The sequence below is a fragment of the Artibeus jamaicensis genome, unplaced genomic scaffold (assembly GCF_021234435.1).
Source record: "Artibeus jamaicensis isolate MK-2021 breed Jamaican fruit bat unplaced genomic scaffold, CSHL_Jam_final contig_685, whole genome shotgun sequence".
NCBI classification, from domain to species: domain Eukaryota; kingdom Metazoa; phylum Chordata; class Mammalia; order Chiroptera; family Phyllostomidae; genus Artibeus; species Artibeus jamaicensis.
The window spans coordinates 30440121-30465000 of NW_026521924.1; the positions used below are offsets into that span (position 1 = coordinate 30440121).

Below are 24880 nucleotides of genomic sequence, written 5' to 3' on the forward strand. Positions count from 1 at the left end.
CTCTGTCTCCAGAACAGGCACATAGTAGGTGCTCAATAAATACCACTTAAACAAAGCAAAGACAGATATATGTGATGAAACTCTCGAGAAAGCCGATTTTTGTTTCTGTGGCCATCCACTGGTTGACAAGAAGGGGGGAGTCACTGGGCCATCATTAAACTTCAGGGGGTGGGGAGGACATGCCAGGATCTGCTCGGAAGACTTAGCGGATGGAGGTCATCACCCGGCAGAGTGCCCTCCCCCTCCCTTGTTCAAAGCAAATCCAAGTTCTCACCCCCCTGATATCGTTAATGGTCCCTGCGGGCAAGCCAGCCTGGCCCCTTGAAGCCCCCTTCCCAGCCCTGAGTTTAGCCATCACCCTGCCCCCCTTTTCTCCTACACCCCCTCCGTCCTCACCACCTCCCCCAGGGGCGTCCCTGCGCCGGTGGGCACGTCCTCACCCCGGGGAAGAGGGTCCAGGAAGAAGCAGGAGCAGGGGTGGCATGCCTGGTCCCCGCCCCCAGCCCCTCTCCCTGGCGGGACACTGTCCCTTTAATAGACTCCCTCTGCCTGGCGCGCTGCGGCTGGGGAGTAAATTTCTCCCTGTCATCAGGTCGCGGGGAGAGGAGGAGGAGTTTGTTAATGTTCAGTTTGTTCAGCGGGATCGATGTTTGCTGGCATCGCCTCGCCCTGTCTTGTGTGTGTGTGAGTGTGTGTGTGTGCATATGTGGGGGGTGTGAGTGTGTGTGAGAGGAAGCGAGAGTGCGTGCGTGTGTGAGTGTGTGCCTGTGTGTGTGTCTGTGTGTGTGAGTGTGTGAGTGAGTGAATTCCAGATTTTCTGTCTTTCCCAAACCCTCTCCTGTCCTCTCGCATATCACTCACAGACGGGGATCTGACAGCAGCCACAAACCTACAGTGAGTGATCTCTCTCTCTCCCCCAGCACGCATCCGCCATAGAGATCGGCCAGGAGGAGGAAGAGGAGGAGGGAAAGAGCAGAAGGAGGAAGAAGAAAAAGAAGAAGAAACCACTACCTTCCCGGGATTGCCTTTTTTTTTTTTCTCCTTATCTCTGCGCGCGCGCGCGTGCGTGCGGCGCGTGTGCGCCCCTCGTCCCTTCCATCCGAATCCGGTCTTGGATGTTTAATAAAGAAATCAAGTGTCTCAACAGTCACCAAAAAGCAAACAAACAAACAAACAAATTCCAAAAAAAAAGCAAAAACAAAAAGAGAGAGAAAGAGAGGAAAAAAATTCAAAACAAACAAACAAGGCACAGCCAACCTCTACTTCAAACCAGCCGGCACCAGCCACCCCTGCCATCCAGAGAGGGGGGTCTCTGGCCCGTGGCGGAGCAGTTGCAGGGGGGATCGTCAGGGGGACAGAGGCCGAGAGACGCCCTAGGAGCCACCGGGCAGGAGGCGGAGGAGACCCAGACAGGCGAGCGAGACCGCGGGCCCCCGCGCGCGGCTCGGGGCTGGGGCGCCAGAAGTGGGACTGGAGCGAAGTTGAGCGATGCCAAGGAGGAAACAGCAGGCACCCAAGCGGGCGGCAGGTAAGAGAACCGGCTCCGTCTCGGGGCGGCCCCTCCGGCTGCTCTGTGCGCTGAGCCCCTCGCCCGCCCTCCTGGCCCCGGCTTCCCCAGGATGTCACCCCAAGCTTTCGGGGGAGTCATTTCGGGTGTCCCTCTTTGCCTTGATGAGAACCCCATCTTCTCTCACCTTCTCCAGTCTCCCAAATACTCCCCTTTCTAGGCTCTGGTGGGGTGGGGGTCGCTATCCCACCAAGCCTTCCCTCCTTAAACTTTTTTTTCTCTACCCTCTACCCCACCCCTAACTTTCTCCCTGTCTGTTTCTTGCTTCTTGGGCCAAAGTTGGGTTGAGGATTTGGGGTGCGGAGTAGGGAAGCAGTCCTTTCACCTCTTCATCCCTCCGTGTGGTCAGTGCCAGTGGCTTCTGGCCTGGAGTGGCAGTGTCTCCTCTCGCCGGGGTTTGGGGCGCTAAAGTGTGAGCCGTGCGGAGCCCGGGCTGCAGGCTGGCTTTGGGGTGAGCTATGGGAGTTAAGCTTAGATCGCCAAGGTGGAAAAAGCCACTTCAGGGAAGGCACGAGCCTTTGAATACGTTTACTAAAAGGATCCACGTTTGGAAATCTAATCAACGCTCTCCTTTCTCTGGAAAAAGAAAAAAAAAAAAAGAGGGGGGATGCCCTGCAGAACATTGAAACAACTCTGGTTTTCTTTGCCCAGAGAGAGTTGCAAACTTTGTAAATTGATTTGTATGCTAAAAACTATCCCATCTGAATCCTCACTTACCACCACCCCCCCCCCACCAAAAAAAAAAAAAAAAAAAAGAGAGAGAGAGAGGAACAGGTTAATGGATCAGTACAATAGATCTTCTAAAGGATTTTTTTTTCCTTTTGGGTTGCTTAATTGCTTTTTTAATAGTATGCCGGGGTTTTGTTTCTCGGAAGTGTAATATGAAAGTTCATTTTTCTCCTGCCAGACCCACCCACTGAAAAATCAGCTTTCCACTTGATTGCTAGTTTTGATTTGACATTTGATTGATCACCTGTCATCTCGCTGCCTTTGATCTATTCATTCTTGATATATATCAATAAATCACTCACCATGGTAACTCAGAGTGCCAGTGACGCAAGCCTGGCCCGCCGGATTCCGAGCCAGACATGCACAATTATTATCTTGTTTGGCTTTTAATGTGGGCGTTTTTATTTCTTTGTGTCCTTTCGTTGAATCAGGGCTTCAGCAAAAGGCTTGGGTTGTGTCTCTTCCCCCTCTCTGTCTCTGCCCTCCCGCTCGGGCAGCCCCCAGGAAGGCTGGGCTTGGGCGGAGGACCCACCAGGCTCTCGTTCCCTTCTGTGTCAGCTCGCGAAGCGTGAGGGAGAAGTTCTGCGGAGCAGTCCCCAAACTTCGCAGAGCCGCCCTCAGCACAAATCCAAAGTTAGTTACAAATCTGGGCACAGTGGGTGTCTGTGCCGGAACAGGCTGGACCACCAAGCTCAGCCTCCTTCGTGGCCCGATTCCAGGCCGAATGGCAGCGCATGTGCTTTGAAATACCCACAATTATCTTCCCTTCTGAGCGCCGAATCGCTTCCGTAAACCGCGTGTACACTGCTTGAAATCGCAGGCGGAAATATCACTTATAAAGCCTTGATTCGTGTATTTTCCAATTGTTTCCTTTAGAGCCAAAGAATGAAAATATTTTCAGCACCATACATACATACTCAGGACTTGCCCAGTCAGCGAGGTGTTCTCTTAACAAGTCCACCTCTTTTGAAACCAATTTCTCCCTCATGTCCCTGTCTCTTTCTACATGCAACCCAGTTATTTTTTTTAAAACTTAGGTTGCCTTGCAGTCTGACAGCTTTGGGGTGCACCCCGGCCTCCTAGACTCAGGAAGAGTAAGCCTGCTATGTCTAGTTCTGGCAACAGAAGTATGAGTGCAGCTAGATTATTAGAGATAACGTCCTCATTGTTGTCCCAAAAGAGAACCCTGGGCAACAGTCCAGCAAGAAGTGATACTGCCCTGAAAATTACTCTTTTTTCCCCCCCTTGTTGTTCCGGTAAAGGCCATCAACAACTAGGCAGTAATTTAAATTACCAGAATGACTGGACATGTCTCCTTTGGTAAGCTCATTACAAAAAGTGCCTTGCTCAGAATCCCACTTCTTTGATTATCATCGTTTTCTGATCAGGGAGAATCCAGGGGTACGGAACAGAAGGCCGTATCACCTTATTGAAATCAGGTCCTTTTTACTGAGCTGGTATCTCCTGGCGCTGACTCGCCTGTTCACTGGGGTGTGCGTGTGTGTTAGAAAGTTGTGACACTAGTTTCAGTTTCCCAGCCTATTGTGTTCCTCATGTGTTTGTATGTTTGTTTTCATGGCTCTTGATATTTTCGCTGAAGAAGTGGAAACCATTGTCAGGCTAAAAGGGAATAATTCATTCCATGCACAGTGAGGCCCCTGTTAGGGTGTTTATTTGCTTATGTGTTAATAAAGTGGGTATTTTTGCAATGCAATGGTTCTCTTTTCTGAAGCCACCGATGTTGTGCTCTGCTTGGCCGAGCTGGTTGTTCCCGAGGAAAGTTAGCTACTTTGGGATTCTTTAGCCAGTGAACATCCAGGGACATGGGAGAGGTGGGTTCTAGGAGTGTGGCCTTCCTAACTTCTACCACGGCTTAAAAATTAAGCACAACGCACAACTGTAAGTAATTACTCCCATGGTCCGATGCTGAAAGCTTGTTTCTGGCTTGATTAATGAATAATGTAAGATAGAAAAAGCCTGTGAGTGAATCAGAGCTGGGACTATCTTTCCCAAGAACTGTTTGAGGCGATTTGATTCCTTTGCATGATTAGTTTTAAGTTCCATGTTTCAGGGAATCAATTAGAGAACTTTCTAATAAAGCCGTTATCCAGATATAATGAACGAGAGGGCATTACCAGTGATGGGGAGTTTTAGTCCCCATTTGCTACGTTTCTCTCCCTCGAAGAGAAGGACTGTGAGGCAGGAAGTTCTCTTTAAGGAAACAGCTAAGTCAGAACATTTCCCTCCCAAATGCTATTCTTCCTGGCTTTCTAAAGCTACACTATTCTTCCATGCTATTACTTCAGGCAAGGAAAAAAAAAGTTTAGAAAGCAGCCTTTGCTACCCCAGGGGCTTGTGAAAATACTGCAGAATTCTATACCAGCATCTTGCCCCTATCCATTTTGGGGAAGACAGAGAAAATGGCAGAAAGGTAAAACAACCCAGAACAGGTTTAGATTTGTTTGTGTTTTACAGGATGCAGAATAGTTACAAATGGGAAACTGTAGGCTTGCCCACTACCACTTCCGTGTCCGACCATCTATCGTGGTCTCTGCACACACGTGTAATACATATTTTATTTCACTACCCGGACGATCATTTTTATATAACGCCAGCCAGTTGCGATTCAGTGCAGAATCTTGGGGCATCATCTCCACGTGAATATCTAACATGCGTGTAAATGGTGGGAGCCGGCTCCTGCCCACCCTAGGGGACGAAATGTTTCCTTCTTGCTGACTCTCAAAAGCTACCTGACAACCCACATCTCAGGCAAGTCTGGCAGGAAAGAACAGCTCCCTCAATTCATTTTGTTTATTTGATACGGGGATGGATAATGCAGATTTTGTTTGCATGAATGTCCTTGTGTGGCAGCAAACAGTAGACTATTAGCAATCATTACTTAAAAGTTGCAATTTGCACCTTAATAGCACAGGCTATTTACATGGGAAGCATATTCAGCAGGGGCAGTTCTGAGGACCAAGGTGGAGGGTAGAGATGGCCGGAGCGGTCTGCCTTTTGACCTCATGGTAGCAGTGACTGCATGAACCAGGAAGGTCTCCGGGCAGGGAGGGGACAGACAGCACAGGGTGAAGTCTACCTTTAATTTATGGGCAAGTGGGGTACGGTTCAAGAGAAAAGAAATCAGGGGTGGGGTGGAGAAGGGACCCTGGCCCTCTCACTTTGTTTAAACAGAACTTCAGGAAGACAAGTTCCGATCTTGGAGGTTTAAATACCACATGCTCTGGACCCCTTCACTTACCCAAACAATATGATTTTTAGCAGAATTTATTATGGAAATAATAAACAGACACCCCCCCCCCCACAGGGGCTCAGAACAGCATTGACTGTTCTGGCTCTTCTGGTTATTCAAGGCAGATCCCTGAGAAAAATGAAGGACAGATACCTTAAAAACGCATCCTCCTCCCAGTGTTTTGGATGGAAATTGATTACTTAAGTGGTCTTCTCCCCGGTCCCCCCTTGATTTCCTTCCTCCACCTCTCACTTCACCCTTAAAGACTCGGATTGAATGGGACATTTCAAAAGCCCATTTGTTTTAGGCATTTATTGATTTCATTTTTAATCTGCCATATCAGGGCACAATACATTAACCCTAATCAGCAGATTGCTAGTGACAGGGAGTTCGAGTGGAAGGAAGGTGGGTAAGGTGGGCGGGGGGCTCTCAGGAACTTCTCCACGATGAAATTCTCCTTGAGGCTTGGGGGTTGGACCGAGGAGCCTACTTCTGAGGGGGGTAGACGCATCCCTCATCCATGCTATGCATTTATTTTCCCACCAGCCATCTCGATTCTACTGCTACCGTTCGGGGGAAACTTGCAGGCCCAACAAATACCTCCTAGGCGCCTTCGGCAGATCTGTCCCTTGAAGCCTCTTGCCTTTGTCACCTTCTGCAACAGAGAGCTATGCTCTCACTTCCTCCCAGCTGCCTCCTCACTGGTTTGAAGGGATTTCTCCAACTGGGTATTACCTGGGATGGTCTGTTTCCCTTCCCTGTGGTGTGGGGATGGGACTTAGAGCTGAGCAGGGCTGAGCCTGGTGTTATTTAAGGCCATTGGTAGGATGCATTTCTGCCTATCACTGTGGCTGACTGGGCTTAGGAACATCAGCCAGGAAGAAAACCCCGGCCCCGTTCACGTTGGTGCTGGGTCTGAAACTAGCTGACATGGCCCGAGTTAAATACCCAGAGTGCAGCTTCCTTCCTATCCCCGCCTCTGTACTATCAGTTTTATTTAGGTGTGTCGTGGTCTGGGAAGACTCAGCCCCTATTTCAAAGGCAATGCCTGTATTCCCACCCCCCACCCCACCAAGTTCCCTTTCAAAAGCACAGGATTGCCTCACAAATTCTATATTAAGACCAGGCATACACAGAGTATCATTTTCGTTTGATGCAGAGTCAGTTGGAAATACATTAAACTAACAGTTAGAGAATGTCTTGCGTCGCTTCCCTGAAGCAGCGCTTTTCATTACCTCTTTAATTACAATCAAATTGAGCGACTTTTATACAGAAAAAAAAAATCACAGTGGTATTAAAAGAAGCTTGGCACACAAATAATTTCACTGCTTTGCGCGTTGAGAACGCTGTTATATTTTTATTTCTTTGGGAGAAATGTATTTTCATCTTCTAATATTGTGATAGCTACAGAGTGTCTTTTCTGTTGTCTGTTCAGCGAGATCCCCACTTCCTTCCTGCCGCCTGCTCATCCTGGAAGAAGGTTTCACCTCCATTTGTCAGTAATTTGCAACAGTTTGCATATTTTTTTGTTATTTTAAGTTTTGTAAGTTCCATTTAAAGCTGGAAATTCTCCTGCTCCTTGGGGTGACCTTTGGCAAGCAGCTCCTCGCTTGTGGAGGAGCTTAGTTATTGTAACCACACCAGTAACCACACAGTAACCTCTGGGAGGCCCTCACCTGGGCGCGCAGGGAGGGAAGACACTGTTCATTCACAGGCCTTTATCAGGCAACACTGTTTTCCCTGGATTTACAATCTTTTTTGTTTTTCCTACCACTGATCTTTCACTCATTGGCTTTAGGAACTTTCTTCATGAAAAAAAAAAAAGCATAGGAACAGCATTTAACGTGAGTCTAAAGCCATTCTGGGCCCGGGGGAAGTGGTCATAAAAATTCGCCGGCCGTGCCTGCACCTCCCAGGTGGGTGTCTCTGCCGGTACGTGGCTCCCACTCTCACTTGGACTCAACGGGGGTCTCCGGCCGTGGGGCCGCAGTCCTGCGGCTCCTTTCGTCAGAGACACCCTCCCGAGGGTGTAGGACCTGCTCCTTTCTGAAGACACTGTACACAGAGGCTGATACACAGGAAGGAAATGCGTGATACAAGTGGGAATTGCTGATGTATTTGTTTTCCAGGCCAACTCCATGGGTGAAATGATTAAATAATTCGGAGGGATCTGAAAGTCATTAAAATAGCCACGCGGAATCGCCAATGGCGGCGGCTCTCAATCTTTCTGCATTCCCCCTCCGAAAAAAAAAAAAGAAAAAAACAACGTGTCCTCTGGGCATCGTCAACTCCTCTGTGATGCCCGAAACTGTTTAAAATTTTAGAAATTAAAATTCAGGAGGCATGGCTAGACAATCCTATTATTAATACATCAGTATTATTTAGCTATACTTAACAACAGGGAAGTGCACAATGCAAAAGTTTTAGAGATAATTAGCTTAGAGGAATTACATGGGGGAAAAATACCTGAATCATATTTGAAAGCATTTGTCTTGGATTTTGCTCTTCTAACTGAGAGCTACCTTTTTATCTGTGTTGAAATGCTACTCAGCAGTAAAAGAAAAAAAAAAGGCGGGGGGGACTTGATATGTGCAGCAGGCTGGATGCATCTCAAAGGGATTATGCTGATTTTTAAAAGTCAGTCCCGAAAGGTATCACATAGGAGATGATATGATTCTCTCTATGTAACATTTTGAAATGACAAAAGTGTGGAGAATGAGAACAGATTGCCGAACGTTGCCAGGGGTTAAGGACTCCAATGGCCGAGCCTCTGAGTGAGGGCGGGACGGGGGCAGCGGGCCGGGGAGGAAGGTGGGCTCGGTTGTTGGAGGCCAGACGGAGGGATGCCAGTGGGGGGGGGGGGGAACCGCCTGCTCTGCATCTTGACTCTGGTGCTGAATCTGCAAGCCCACACAGGCGATACCATTTCGTAGAACTAGTTGCACACACGGGGGTGCGCACACACACGTGTAAACCTGGCGAAATCTGAGCGGATTGCATCAATGTTAACTTCCGCCTGGTGATACCGTATTATAGCTCTCGACCCAGTTAGGGGAAGTGGATTGGGGAGCATACAGATGTCTCTGAATTATTTCTTACAACTGCGTGTCCGTCTGCAATTATCTTGAAGTAAAATGTTGAATTAAAAGGACGTGGGGTAGGAGAGGTAGACAGTGGCGGATCGTGCTTGGTCTCTGAGACTCGAGTGCAAGTGTGCCACGATGCCACAGGAGGGGCTCAAGGGGCAAGCTGTGCAACCTCGTTGGGTTACTAGCAGAATGTGGGCACCTGTTGTGTTTCAGAGGTGGGCGTGGGCTTGGGCGTGTCCACCCCGCCAGTCAACTTGCCCAGGCCCTCAGTGATGGGGAGTAGAATGGTAAGGGTGGGAGAGGTGTCACCTGGAGGTAGGAATACAAGCGCAGGCCCTGGCCGGTAGCTCAGTTGGTTAGAGCATCGTCTGGATACGCCAAGGTTGCAGGTTCAATCCCAGGTCAAGGCACATACAAGAAGCAACCAATGAATGCATAAATAAGTAGAACAACAAATCAATTTCTCTCTCTCTGAAATCAATCAATCAATCAGAATGTGTGTGCCCAGCCTTGATGGAGGAATGACCAATGCTGGAGGGATGGTGACAGGGGCTGAGGAAGGGCAAATGCGCAGAGCCAGGTGAATCTGAGGTCCAGTCGCATCTCCTCCCTTCCTCGGGGGAGTCCCCCACCTTGCCGCACCTTGGTGTCCCCATCTGTCAGATGAGGACATGACTGCCACCTCACGTGGTGGTGTGACAGTGAGATAATGGGACGTCGATGAAGCCCCGTGGTGCTGTCCCTGGCACGTGCAGGGCATCTTTTTATTTAAAAAAAGAAACGGTTTTATTCTCTTTCCCTTTTTTTGTGTCTGTTTGTTTATATTTTCTCTGTAGGAACTCCAGGAGAAATCTAGGCACCTGAATTAGTCCTTGGTACCTATTAGGCACTAAATAAATATTTCCTGATGAATGAATAAACGAGGCTGTAAATAAGCGAATGAATAAATACTTTAATTACTGTATTACTTTGTATACTAATTAATTACTTTCAAGCATCAGGATCTCTCTTGCACATCTAACAGTTTTTGGCAGACCTCCGTGCTGATCGAGATCAGAGCTGAGCTTTGAATATCGATCGGTTTAGAGAACATCACTGACGAAGCCTCCGATTTTAGTCATGAACTTGTATTTCCCCCTCTGCCTTCAGCTGGGGCAGTGATTCACCTTTTCACAGTACACAGTGTTTCTTCATCTTAGAGACAGTGCTCACTGATGATTGAATTTGTGGACTTCCTTGGGAAGCCCAGACTCTGGGATGGAGCATCACTGACCCTGGAGGTCGGGGGTCAGAGGTCAGCCTGGCCCTCTCCTCTCTGCAGGTGCTCTGCCTTCCTTCCCAAGCCTCCAGGGCTCCCAGCCTCCCGGGGCTTGGCACCTCTCCCCCTCCCTCACCTCAGTAACCGGTGCTCATCCCCTGAGGCCCAAGGCTGCAGGGCTTAGGGGCTGTTAAGCTAATAGGAGAAGGCTACGGGCTGTTTCCTGGGATCTCGGTCTTCGCTTTTTAATTGCCACCTTCAGATAAGTACCTGGGTGAGGGAGGAAGAGAGGCTGGCTGGTGCCCGTGAAGGCGGATCGTAGGACAAAGAGAACTGGCATCCCAGGGAACGCTGGGGAGTTTTTGCTGCCTGCCTTAGAACCAGTATTTGCCAATGTCGCCGAGGCCCCGCTGTGCAGCAGGTACCGTGTGGGTGCTGGCACGGCCGCCTCGAGCAGAACGGACAGCGCGCCTGCCTTCTGGAAGCTTACATGTCGTGTGGCCGATGGGTCACCAACAAGCAAGCGGATGTCTGTGTCACTGCCTGCCAGGGCGTGGTATGTGCAAGAGAGGAAAAGGAGGGTATGGAGAAACCAGTGCAGTTCTTAGTGGGGGGGCAGTTCCGGGCACCCCTGGAAGTGCAGGGCTGGGGCGTGCTGGGGCGGGAGCTGGAGGAGCAGCAAGGAGGCCAGGGTGCTGGAGCTGAGGGAGGGAGGGTGACGGGTGAGGACAGAGGGGCAGGAACTGGAGTGAGGAGCTGAGGTCCCAGCTGAACTGGGCAGCCTTGGAGGGCGAGGGGCAGAGGGAGACCGTGTTGACTGAGGTTTGTACAAGGTCGTTCTGGCTGCCATCTTGTTTGTCAGGAACCGAGCAGGTAGGCCACGTAGCTGGCTCTGGCGCCTGCCCAGTGGAAAGCTGGTGACGGCTTGGCCGGGCAGGGGGCGGAGGAGATGGGAGGCGTGGTCCGAAGGTAGACAGGATGTGCGCAGAACTGCAAGTGGTGTGACTGTAAAGGAAGAAGGCTATAAATTAAAGAAAAATCCGTGTTTACCCTATCGATATATTCTCTCGTTCTTTCTTTTACTTTTCTTCTCATACATTAGGGGGTTCCTGCAAATTGTCAGGGTATGGTTTTCCGAGCCAAAGCGGAAACCAGGGAAAGTGTTTGGAGCTGCATTTATTCTAGAATCAACTCTCCAGGGGAAGAGGCCACTCTTTTCAAAGCTCCTTTTCTGGAGCCCTGGCCTTCCCTCTTCACACCCCTCCCCTCCCCACCTGACCGTGCAAAGTCAGGGCTGAGGGGTGGCCCCCACGGGCAGTCAGGGCTCCATCTCTCTCTGGGGGCTCGTGCCCTTGCCCTGTGACCCACACACCCTCACCTCCCAGACCTTCAGCATCCTCCTGGCAAAGCCGACCCACTGAAAGGACTCCCCTTGGGTTTTCACAGGGATTCACTGAGAGAAGTCAGATAACATGCCTAGCACCGAGCCTGGCTCCTGGTAAGCAGTTAAGACGTTTTAGTCAGGATATTAGCAAGTTAGTGATCCTCTCCTCATCAGTAAAACAGGGGTACTGAAAACACCCCCCAGGTTCCTGGGAGGAGCAAATGATCAACGCCAGCAAAGCACGCAGAATAGTGTTCCATCCACAGTAAGTGCTCAGTAAATACTACATCACTGAAATCACCACTGTGACTCTGAACGTGTGACCTCAGAGAGGTCTTATGTCTAACCTGCTTAAGGTCCACAAAGTCTGTCTAATAGTTGGCGCTCATTCCATATGATTTGACAGAATAAATGGGGGTGACATGGTTATCAGGAGTCCCCGTGAGAAAGCCCAGGGAGCTGAAGGTGCCCACCTGGGAGGAGGGGTTGGAGATCATTAAGAGGAGACATCCCCTCCTCCAGGGGAAGCCCCCACGGCTCTCTCCTTTCCCCGAGCCTGCCGGAGCTCTGGGCAATGTCCCAGTGAGAAAGGCAAGCCCACCCTTCAACCTTTGTGGCCCCATTGCAGGGGTAGATCATTGTAAGTAGCGCCCAGTCGGGCCCAAGGTGATAACAAGGTCCCCCTTTGAACGCCGGGTCAGCCCCCCTGATTTAACCAGTGAGAAGGTCTCATGGGGGCGTTAGCCTGTCTTAAACACCTCTCTTGCGCTTGTTTATCAGAAAGAGCAGACCTCAGATTTAGAGACTTCCGCAATCAACGGCATCCAATGAAAAATAATAACACTCGGATTTTCACTGTGCTGTTGCCATCATTTACGGCAAATGATGCTGGTTCCCCACTGACTGCAGTGGCGTGCATTTTCATTTTAAAATAAAAACATGTGAGTAAGTACAAGAGGGAGTCATTATAGGAAATGTATGAAGAAAGCAATAGTCGGGGGGCAGGATGCTGCATGAACCGCGAGGATGGGGCAGAAGGACTGGACGTGAGGACACCGGAGAGGCCCGGAGCCTGGGCGGGGCGAGGGGCGGGGGACGCAGCTGCAAGCACAGGCTGCCAAGTCACACTCGGGTCAGAGCGACGCCCGGAAAACGGGGCTTGCGTTAAAACTTCAAAAACCGTTGAAAATGAGGAGGAACTTCCCCTCCCAGGATATCAGAGAGAGACTCTGGAAAGGCTGTGCTGGCCCAGGAAAGGACTGGACGTAGTGTTCTGGGTTCTGCATCTGGAACAAACCTTTTCAGCCTTCGATTGGTATCCTCATCATGTGGAGAACACGTTAAGATGCAAGCGTGCAGGTCCCCAGGCCAGAGCCTGGCCCTTTGGATTCCACAGGATGGGGTGAGGCCCCTGAATCTGCATATTAAGGACCCACTGTGGCTTTCAATGGCGGTGCATATGGGGGGAAACCCAAGTCCCCCCTTCCTTTCTTCTTCTTCTCCTTCTCTCTCCATCATCCCCCCTCCCCAAATGCTAAAGTACTTAAAATATTTCAAAAATTATTTGACAAGTCCATTTGCACTTTTTGCTTTTAGTCAACATAAAAAAATATAAGTAGTCTCTTTTTCCACGCTCACTCTCTCATGGCAATCACCTGTGTTTGTAGACACAGTGGGGACCACTTTCTCTAATGTATTACAACCGAGAAACGTATCCATTTATACACATATCCACCCAGGCACAGCACCAGGCATCAGAGCCCAGAGCATCCCTCCGTGAAGCAGGACAGAGGCAGGCAATCCAGCACGTTTGAAACAGGACCTCTGCCAGCTGAGGAGCTGCCCTAGCGCCGGAATCAAGAGACGGGAAATTAGCAAAGGGGACCTCCCAGTGCTGGGCCTTTGCTTCCTACGCTCTCTAAGACCCCGGAAACTTTGTTCCATGGCGGAGCAGAACACCCTGATGTCTCCCTGGCACCCCTCCACTTTCGAGTCATCCTGTTCGTGTTTCTTATACTTACTTCAGTGGTTCCTCCCTTTTTTTTTTTTTTTTTTTTTTGGTCTTCATTGATTCCGTCTCTCTTCCCTGCTTCTTCCCAGTAATCAGACTTCCAAGCCTTTTTCTCTCGAGCATCTATGCCTCCCTGGGCGAAGGTGGTAGAAGTGAGGATAATGATCATGGTCATTGTCACCACAGCTACCATTTATCGGCCTGGGTTAACACTGAAACCAAAACACTTGCGCTTGGTAGTTGATACTTGCCATTCATTGAGTACAGACAGGTCATTTACATACAGTCTCCCCACCACATTGCAAAAGGCGGACATCATTATGATGATTGGCCCATGGAATAGACAAGGAAATTAGGTTTTGGAAACTTTAGGGAGCTTGGAGATCACACAGGCTTTGAATTAGGGTTCTGGACCCCGAGCCCGCTCTCTGGGTCCATGCCCTCAGACACTGCGTCTTGTTTCCACTCCCAAAATTTAATGCCTCAGAGCAAAGAGTCACATAAATAAATGCTCACAGTCTAGTTACAGATATGCAGAGTTCAAGGGCATAAACTGAAGTTTAGCATTTCCTTCAAGTACAAGTAACTCAGTGGTGTCCAAGGAAAAAAATAAATAAAAGAGGCTCATCCTGCTTATCTAAATTCCCGAACGCCATCTTTAAACATTGAGCCTACGAAGATGAAAAAAATGAAACAGGATTTTCAGAACAGGATTTTCATTCGCATTTTCCACAGTGGCGTTTTTACAAGTCCATTCCGGTTCCATTAAACAGAAGTGGGAAAAAACCCATCGTGACCCCCGGCACCACCCATCTGGGGTGTCTCAGGGGGCGGTCAAGCTCGCCGCTTCCCACGGATCTCTGAGGCTGCGTCGCAGAGCCAGACACTGCTCCTCCGTTCCCTGTAGGTCTCTGGCAGGCCCCGGCCCTCCTGGCCATCAGAACCATGGACCACATGCGAGGACAGCGTCCCGTTACTTTTTCCAGCAACGCAAAGCCTCCTGACAGCCATCCCCTTTAGTGTCTCTCAAAATGTTTGTGGCCAGGGTCCGTGAGGGTGCTTCTTGTTAGTATGTAATTATAGGTAACATTTAAATGGGCACTCCGAGTAATAGGACAAAGTAAATAAAAACATGACCTCTTAATTCAAGAGGGCCTACCTCAGAAGGAAAATGCTGCTTAACACAGGGATCGTGATAGGGTGTTCCATGAAAAACAAGTCAACAGTAGTTTTCAGTTGGCAGGGTTGAGGAGAGGGTTGCTATTTTTTGTTGTTATTTTTTAAGTATGGGTAGTATTTTTTTAATTGATGTGTCATTGACATAATAGCCTATTACTTTCAAATGTGCGTCACAGTGACCTGAGATATATGGCAGGGACCATGTACAACATGGTCCCCACGATAAGACTAGTTATCATCTGTCACTACATGACGTTATGAAAGTATTACTCACTATATTTGCTACGCTGTACATCACATCCTCGTGACTTACTTTATAACGGGAAGTTGGCACCCATTCAGCCCCTTCACCTACATGCTCAGCCCTGAAGGCCTCCCCTCTCCAGTAACCGTCAGCGCATTCCCTGTTTCCGTGGGCCTGCTTCTGGTTTGTTCTGTTGGTTCGTCTTGTTTTTGCGATGCCCTGTGGATTAAATCTCACCGTATTTGTCTTTCTCTGTTTGGCCTATCGCACTTAGCGTTATATCCACCAGGCCCTTGCCTGTTGCTGCCAATGGCAAGATTTTGTTACTTTTGATGGCTGAGTATTATTCAGTTGTATATAGGTACCACATCTTTACCGATGCGACTATCAAGGGACACAGGTAGCTTCTGTATCTTGGCTGCTATAAATGTTGCTGCAGCAAGCGTCGAGATATATAATCTCTTTGAATTAGTGTTCTCATTTTCTTTGGGTAAGTACCCAGAAGTGGAATTGCTGGATCATGATTCTATTTTTAACTTTTGAAGGAAGCTCTGCGCTGTGTCCCATAGCGGCTACCCCATTTTACAGTCCTATAACATAAGTGGCATTTTGAAAGAAACCTTTGTAATAATAGAAGTTTGGCAAACAGCCTAGCTATCTGATTTGAGGTTATTTTAATGAGAAATGGAATGAAATTATCATCCTATTTTATTGTCTTTAACATAAATCTTTTCTTTATTAATATTGCATGAAAATAGTCAATCAGATGGAATAGGAGAAAGAACTATAATAAGATGGGCTTATTTCGCTTGATCAGTAAATTTCAGATATAAAGGAATTAAACTTTGCAGATCATGTTAAGTCCTCTTTAAACAGCAAACTTAAAATCTCTGAGCCTCGGTCTGTGAAATAGGCATAAGGAGACAGCTTATTGCCAAGCACCATTATGAGGATTAAAAAAATGGATACTTAGTAACTACTTAGAATATTGTTTAGTGTAGTGTTCTGCGAGTATTGTTATTTCCCTTGTCACCCTCTCCCCAGAGATGGGCACTGTTAAAATTTGGTGTGTATATCTTTCATTATTTATAGTTTTACCTGCATGTGTATATGTAGCTTGGAGCATTCTTATGCTTTTGTACACGTTTAAATTTTTTGTATGTAATAGTTTCACACTGTATTTTACAAATTGGTTTATCACTCTGTATGCAGGTAGGTAGATAGGGAGGTAGGTAAAGAAAGAGAGAGAGAAAGAGAAGCTAGATTTTAAAAAATAGAGCTAATTCACTTTATATGCTTTATATCAATAATATTCTACCATAAGCATATATATATTTGCTCCTCTATCAATTCCTTTGTTAATAGGCATTTAGCATATTTTAAAGTTTTCAGTATCACACATAATTCTATATTGCATATTCCTGGGGAAATTTATAATTGCCATGTAAGTCATTTACATAGAGAAAAATACTTGTGAGAGTTTACTGCAGTTAGCGAGCGAATCAGTTGAGAAAGAGCAATGACCCCCCAAACAGCTAATATCTCACACTTGGAACATCGTTGTGCTTCACTGAGATGTACACTTCCCCAACCCCAAAACTTAGCTGGCTAATTGGCACCTAGTAGGCACTTGCCAAACGTCTGCTTGAAGTTAAGTAAACTCAACATTGGTAAAATGCGTCAGTAGTCCCGATCATGAGTGGGACTCAGCCAGCCGTCGACATGGCTTGGCTCCAAGAACGCCAGGAAAACTATTACCCGCCGCCCTGGGGTAGGGTGGAGTAGGGGACGGAGAGGAGTGAAAGGAAAAGCATGGGTAACAATAGGAATTGCATTTGTCCTCAGTTTGTAACGGATGGAACTTCTTAGCCAGAGAGCTGTGCCTCAGGGAGGCTGGAGCTCCGTGGGGTGTCAAGTGTGGGTGGGCGTGGTTAGGAAGGAATTTCGTTCGGCCGTGTTACAAGGTGAATCATTAACGCCAGTGGGCCCTGGAGTTGGATGCCTGGAACAGTTAAGGGCACTTTAGCAAACACGTATGCGGGGGCAACTGCCTGGTCTTGGGGGTTGAACTGTTGATAAGACAGCACCCCACAGTTCAGAGCGTTTGCGTGGTACCAGGTGCTTTTCCCAGCCAAGACCAGCATCATCCCCAGAATGTGCGTGTGCGCTGCGGGTCTGTTTTATTGAGGGTGAGAGTTGTGAACACGCACATACTGTGTGTGTGGTGGATGTGAGCGCGTTTCACGTACTTCTTGTTGAGGTATGTTGTGGGTGTTACTGTGTGTGCCCAGGGCGGGGAGGGGTCAAAAGCCCTGACACATGAACTTCGTGTTTGCGGTGGACACAGTCTGTGCAGACGTTCATGCCAGGGCTGCGGTGCTCCTGGAACCACCACCGAGCTCCTCAGGAGGTCGCCCGTGACCATAAAGGCAATGCCACAGTGTGTGTCCCCAGGGAGCCTCTGTGGCACTGCCCCTGCCCTGCTGGCGACGACCACAAGAGGTCACACCACACACCGAGACCCCTGCACAGGAAAATTAGCACTAGATGGGGAAGTTACCCGTGACAAATGATAATACGGGAAGCGGGCTCTACACCCCATCGTAATTCCTGTTTCCTTCTCCATGTGAAGGATTCCGCTGTCAAATCATGGGGCTGTTGTATTTGCTGCACCTGGAACACAGTAGGTGCTTTGGTTGAATACACAAATGAATGAATGTGTGAATGAATGAACGAACAGATGCACGAATAAATGAACAAGCGGTTACCTGTGGTTCCTGGAGCCTTTGGAACGTTTGGGTACCCAAGTCAGGCACGCCCACAGGGCTGAACGTAGTAGGTTCTTCGTAAACGTTGGGAATGGCCGAATGCAGGCACGCACTCACGTGTGAGTGTGTGCTTATGCTCAGAAGCAGGCTTGCGGTCCTAAGAACACAGTTCCCTGGTGGGGTGTTTATTCTTCCTCTGTGGTCCCACAGGAGCACCTTGCCTGCTGTCCCTTTGGTTTAATTATTGTTCCCCGAGACCAGCATGACAGCCCTTCTGTTTACTGTCAAACCACAGCCACAAATGGAGAAATAAGGAAGGCGGGGAAGGGCCCCGTGACCCAGGTACGGGAGCTTCCCCAAAGACATTTTTCTTGTAGGGAGGTGAGAGGAAGGTGGAAAAGTTGGGGATGTGAGTTTCCAAACTTGCCAAAGACATAAAGCAACAAAATTGGGTTGCTCCTTCCATAAATGTTTAATAAGTTTTATCATCTTGTGACTAAGGTTAAACAAATGTGAGTCCTTTGAGGAATTATTTACTGGAAGCAAAGTTATAGCATCAACATCTGTGTTTCCAATCATTTAGATGAGGAATAGATCAGATAAATCACAAGGAAGTTCAACAAAATAACTTCTGCATTATCATCTCTAGAGAAGAAGACTATAAGTAACTCCTTTAGGTGCTTTCTCTGTTGGAATTTAGTTTAGTTTTGTTTTGTTTTTGTTAGACTTCTCATTTTTTATTCATTATCTTCAAAGAATATGTCTTCACTTTTTTCTGTGGAAAGTTACCATAAAAACATCAACAATAGAAGGACTTAGAAATTTCTCTCAGGGAATCTGGCCGTTTCAGCCAACATTCTCATTTGGGAGTGGGCTCACAGTTCCAATATATAACATCCATATAATTTAACCTCATAAATTTCTCTTTCTCTCAGTGATGTAATGGGGAGACTGACCTGGAGTTTGTAAATGTTCCCTGCTCAGCAAATTCCCCCGGGCAACATAACATTCTAGACAGTGTTTTATGTGCCCTGATTAAAATATAACGTATTCTTGCATTTCCTGTGGACTGCCCCGTTAGGGCTCCGAGAAGAACATTGAGGGAACGTGGAGATATTTTCAAATGGATAACAGTGCTCCGTGTGAGGTGCGTTCTCTTCTCTCCCCCTGCCTTGTTTTTATAACAGGGATCTGATTTTCAGTTTAGACCACAGGCCCCTGCGTTCCGTCCTCAGGAAAAGTTTTGTGCTTTGGTTTAACTTTCAACTCTGCCACCGCACGGCCGATGAGTAAACGGTAGTACGTGTTAGTGCCTCTAATTGGAGTACTCGGGCTGGACTTGGAGCTGCCCTGCTGCTGTGGAGGGAAGGGACTGAACGAGTTCGTGGGGAGTCTCCCAGGATGAAACAGCAACAGAAACCCACAGCCTCCTTCGTTAAAAGAAAGAAAATTAATGACATGGGAAGGAAGAGTTTCCTGTAGTTCTTGTGTCGTGCACACAACGGCCGAGACACACGCAGGGTGGGGCAAAAGTAGGTTTACAGTTGTTTGTATGGAAAGTGATGCAATCCTTAATGACTAACAGTGCAAGAATGAACTCTGTTTTGGGGTACTTATCATGGTAAACCTTTTGCCCCACCCCAGCAGACCCATTGTGGATTGAGATGTTTTAATTTTCTATGAAAGTAAAACAGAATAAAAATAGAAGGCCATCCTTGCTTCCAGGGGGGCGAAGGAAAATCTGTGTGGTGGGGGCTGGGCCACCTACGCTGCTGCCCGGTAGGTTTTCCCGGGCACGAAGCTCACTCCAGGAATAACAGGAAAGAGGCGTAGAACCTGCATGAGGGAAGGCGGGCCAGATGGGTCACGCCGATTTGTGGGAGGTAAGCTCCTTGAAAGGAGTGTGTGTATTTGAGAGTCAATCTTTTATTCATTCAACAGATACTTGCTAATTTCTGTTATTTTCAAGACAGAAAATAACAGAATGCGGTGTGCAAGGAATGCAGGGAGCAACAAGGCGCAGCCCTGTCTTCAGAGTTAGTAATGGAGCGCCTAGAATGAAGACAAGGAGGGGAGAGAGAAGGGTGGATGGATGCACGGATGATTGGATGATTGGATGGATGGATGCGTGGATAAATGCGTGGTCAGATGGGTTGGTCGGATGCCTGGATGTATAGATGGATGGATGTATGGATGAACAGGTGCATGATTGGATGCATGGATGGATGGATGGATAGATGGATGAAGGTGATCTATGATTTATTTACTAAGGAATTCAAACTCATTCCTGTTCGTAGGGTTCTGGATCTCATTGTCGATCTGCCCCGATTTTACCGCAGACAGCCCCGGGCGTGCTCACTAGCGACACAGTGCCCTGATTTCTCCTCTGATGCGCCCCTCCTGGACCCAGGCCCCTTATTCCCTGCACGTTAGCCCTGCCCTGCTCCATGAGCAGCAATCTGCTGCGAAGGTTTCCAGATGTGCCCCCACCTGGCCACTCTGAGTCTTTTTTACTTCTCATCACCGCCCTGCGTGGGGTTGCCCTTTGCTCTCTTTTGTTTCCAGAAATAATTAGAATCAGACTCGTTGACGTTACAAGCATCCACTCCTCACCAGGCGCTGTCCCAGGCGCTTTAGGGGTGTCCGGACTTTTGGCATCTCTGGGCCACACTGGAAGAAGAGTTGTCTTGGGCCACACATTAAATACACAAACACTAACGAAAACTGATGAGCAACAAAAAGGTTTTAAGTAAATGTACGATTTTGTGTTGGGCCGCAGCCATAGCCATCCTGGGCTGTGTGCAGGTTGGACACCCCTGCCATGCACTTGACTTTATTTGATCTTCCTCTCAACTGAGCGGTAGATACATGCTAGTGCCCCCATTTTCCAGATGAGAAAACAGAGGCACAGAGTTGGTCAGTGATTTGCTCACATAGCAGATGAAAAGTGACTCCAGGGTTTAAACCCAGGTGTGTTTGACCCCACGCTGCACTCAGTACCTAATTCTACAGCCAGTTTTTATTTGGACGAATCCTGCTGTACCTGTGATAAGTAATAAATACATCAAGTGTGTGACACAGCTGAGCGCTGGCTCCTGCCCCTGTGGTCACATAGACCAGGAGGCTGGAACTGGGACACGTCTCTCTCTGTGGACTCTGACTTCCTTCCTTCCCTGTCAGACTCCCTGCTCGTGGTGATTACAGCGGTTACCTGGCGTCATCTGGCTTAGCAGTTCCGGCAGGAGAGATCAGCACCTTCTAAGGACCCTGGCAAATGCCCGGTTTTGCATGGGCCGAAGTGGGTTCGCATGACCCTCCCTGAACCAGTCACAGGCCTGACTGTCCACGGGCACCCAGTGCCACAGGCTGAGCAGCGAGGTTATATCACCAAAATGAGAGAGAAGGGGCATCAGGCCGGCCAAGCAGGACCTTTACACTCTGTGCTCTACACTCCATTGCAGCCAATGGCATTGAGCTCAGAGGTTCAAGTCCAGGCTGCTATTTACTCTCTGTCTGACCATCAGACAGATGGTATTTCACCTTCTGATTGCTGTTTTAAAAAATCTTCTTAAAAAAGATTTTATTTATATATTTTTAGAAAAAGGGGAAGGGAGGGAGAAAGAGAGGGAAAGGAACATCAATGTGCAGTTGCCTCTCATGCGCCCCCTACTGGGAACTGGCCTGCGACCCAGACGTGTGCCCTGACTGGGAATCGAACCACCAACCCTTTGGTTCACAGACTGGTGCTCAATCCACTGAGCCACACCAGCCAGGACCTTCCGATTTCTTCCTTTTGAAAAAAAATCCCAATACCACTTGGGGTTGCCAGTAGGTTACATAGACTGTATGTACAGTCTGCCTAAGGCATGGCTGGTGCATAGTAAGTGCTCAGTAAAAGTCAATGAGGTGGCTGTGAATTACTAGAGTAGCAGTGTTTAACGTCTCCAGCCAAAGAGATACATTCTTTTGGGGTCTTCATTTATGTTTCTGTGCACAAAGCTTCATAAACAGGCTTCTAGGAAGTGGAAGTCCGGGGGGAGCACAGCCCCTGGAAGGAGCCAGCAGGCTTCAAAGAACCACATTCTCTACGCCTGGCTCACCATGGCATCTTCTTGGTGAGGGCCGAAATTTCTTGGCAACTTTCATTTCCTTTCAGGTTTTGATGTACTTATTAATTAGGCAAAATGGGAATTGACGAGCCTGAAATGATAAAGATGCTCATGATACAAAAAAAAAGTGTTTGTGTTATGTCAGGAATGAAAGATGTGGAGAGGTTGAACAGGAGAGAAATTCCTGTGTCCAAGTTAACCCGCCTGATGTCCTGCCCCCGCCTTCCCAGGGTAGGAAAGCTGGTGAAATACGGGCTTCGTGCTGGTCCAGAAAGTTGGGAGTTTGATTTCTTTCATCGTCTGTGGCGCTTGCTCAGGAAGTAACTGGTTGGGTGGCAATGTGCTGTCTTGCAGAAAAACGGACGTAGCAATAGGTATTGTACATTTGAGATTCAGAGAAGGCTTTTCTCTTATAGCTTATTCTCCCGCATGGTGTTGTGTGTTGCTAGGCTGCTGACATGAAGGAAACATGCGAAGGAAACACTGTGTTTACACGTCTGTGCGTGCAACACTCTACCCGCAGCACGCCTGTGCTGCTGGCTGAATCGCGCGTGGGTCTGGAGCTGCGGGTCCTGGCTGCCCTTAATTTAGTCCGAAGCATCCCTAATGCTCCGTAGAATCCGTTCCTGGTTAGTAGCCCCTCACTTAGTGTGTTCTACAAGCTGATGGCAAAGGTAATTATCCTTAATAGGAGCCACCTTTGATTTAGAGCTGCAGAGGGGAGTAATTAAATTGAGCTGCAGGCGTGGGGGGCGGCATGCAACCTTTGAGTGGGGACATTCGTAGGGAGCAGCTGGGATTGCTTACAAGGGCAGTGTTTCTTGGACCCGTATTTGTCACCCAGATTGTCTTACAAAAAGACAGGCAGGAGGCCTGGAAGGGACACACGGAAGGCATCGCGCTGCTGCCCGCACAGTGAGGGCCTCCCCTCCCCGAGCTGCGGCTCCCAGTGCAGGTTCAGCATCGCCCTGCTCACCAGCTCCTTACCAATCACCTCCAAGGGCAGTCCCCACCCCTACAGGACCGGTCCTGAGACCTCTGACCCCTCTGGACGGAGGAGCCTGGGTGTTTTCAGGCACCTGCACCAGCAACAAAAGCATCCCGTCCCCCAGCCCTTCCAGGGTGGAATTTGAGATGGTTCGGTGTTTGTAAGACTCCATTTCAATCCTGTGTGTGGCTATTACTGCATTGGAAAGAGTTTTCATATACACGTGTAGACGTACGTAAGTACAAATGCAAATATGTATTTCTCTTTTGCCAGCCTAGCTTGATTTTAAAAATTACACATGGGCTGTCCTTTCCAGAGTTTTCAAATTGCAACACCCAAGCAAAAAGAGTTTCTGAGGGACAGAAGCAGCCTGTTTGGTGACAATGTCGCCTTGAACTGGGACCAACCCAAGTGTCAGCAGACAGACTCACTAGGAAAAACCACAAACTCCAGCGGCATCTTAGAGGCTTCCAAAAGATTCCCAGGCTCCGGGCAGAGGGTTGCGCTCTATGACGGCTGGGAGAGGGGCTGCCCAGTCCAGGGGAATCTAAGGAAAACCCCTCACCTGCACCCCCACTCACCTGCACAGGGATAAAGTCACGGCCACAGAGCTTCACGCTCACGCTGTGCTCCGAAGACTGGCACCCTGGGCATCTCCCTGGAGCTCGTCAGAAATGCAGATTCTCAGGCCCTGCCGCAGGCCCACGGAGTCAGAATCAGCACGTTAACAGGACGCCCAGGGGGGCTGCTGCCCGCATCACACTGTCGAGGTGTTGGCCCGCAGGCCCCTGCGTGGTTGGGCCTCACCCACCTGTCCGCCCCGCCCAACATCCTCCCAGTCTCTCCTCCAGCCCTGGCTCTCTCAGCTTTGTTCTGACCTCATCACCGCCCCCAACTGTTCCCTCCTCTTGCTCCAGCCAGCACCTTCACCTGCTTCTCGTCTCGCTCAAGGAAACCTTTTCTGACCCCGTAGACTATGTCACATCCAGGCCTGTCCCCAGCATTGGCCTGAAAGTACCATGTATATCACTGTGTTGCCCTTTTCAGGGTTGGCCTTTTGTGATTCTTGGGTTATTTGATTTGTGTTCGGGGTCACGATAGGTTTTATCAGCCCCGTATCCTAAGGCCCCAGAATGGTGTCCAGTACATGGTGGAAGCTCCAGAGATACTCGTCCCACAAGCAGATGCAATGATCAGTCTCTATAATGAGGACTCTTGTCATTGCTCACTACTCGATTTATCCCTTTAGGAATTGCCAGAAAATTTCTAGAACTGTCTTCTCTTTATTTAACTCCAGATGATGAGAAAACCAGTAACTAATTGTTCACATGTTGGGCATTCTCCCATTTATTTAATACTCACAATATTGTATACACTTTATAAAGGAATGAAAGAACTCAGGCTTAAAGCAGTGGTTTCAGATTAAACAGACCAGAAGACGTGCTCCATTCTTAGCTCCAACCTCCAAGGAGGCTGGTGACAGGCTCTGCCTGGGGTTGGCCATCAGCTTGGCTCTGACAGGTGCGGAGTTCCCTAGTCACCCCGCTAGGATGAGTCTTTACTGAACACACCTACTGTGTGCTAAGCACTGTTGCAGGCTCTGGGGACTACAGCGAACAAGAGGCATCTGGCCCTGGCGCTCATGGAGCAGAGCTAACATACAGTTAAGACGCAAGATGATAAAAAGGGCCAAGAAGAGAGATCCAGCTTGGCAAAGGGAAGGAAGGCGAGGAAGAGAGACTGTCATATGGTACGGTCTTTGCTTCCTGTGTCCTGCTGTCTCGGCAGCACTTAGCTCAAAGTCTGGTGCATAATAGATGCTCATTTAACATCACTATTGGACTCACTATTTACAAAGGGGGCTGAGCGCTATCTGTGTTGTATGTGAACATAAAACCGAGCAAAGCAAATGGGCCCATCCGGGGACTGGAATTTCTGACCCTGCTGTGCAGATTATGTGCTTTCTAAGCCATAGGTCTGTGGTCGGAATCACCAGAATCACCTCCAGCACTTTCCCCAAAACCCAAGTGTTCAGCTTATTCCTCGGGCGAATCTCAGACTTTGGGTTTCCAGAGGTGGGACTCAGCATGTTTTTAAAGCTAATCCCACAGTTGAGTCTGACCTGCATGGTTCAAGACCGCACTGGTCCAATCGGCTGAAATAACACCATCTCTCACTTACTGAGTGCCTACTGTGCGTCAGGTGAAGCACTCATCCCGTGAGAAGATGATGGTGATAATGATGAAGACAAAATCAACAGTGAATCCGCACTGAGTCGTTGCTTTGTGCCAAGTGTTTCATCTC

General features: G+C 48.6%; 1 protein-coding gene across 3 annotated transcripts in view; it reads left to right on the forward strand.

Annotated features, from left to right (window-relative positions):
- The first annotated feature begins 622 nt into the window (after positions 1-622).
- Positions 623-24880, forward strand: part of TSHZ2 (teashirt zinc finger homeobox 2) — a 410141-nt gene continuing 385883 nt past the window's right edge. For all 3 annotated transcript variants that reach the window (XM_037133668.2, XM_037133669.2, XM_037133667.2), the window contains exon 1: positions 623-1528. In XM_037133668.2, the coding sequence (XP_036989563.2) occupies positions 1489-1528 (40 nt within the window). In that variant the 5' untranslated portion in view covers positions 623-1488. The remainder of the gene's footprint in view (positions 1529-24880) is intronic.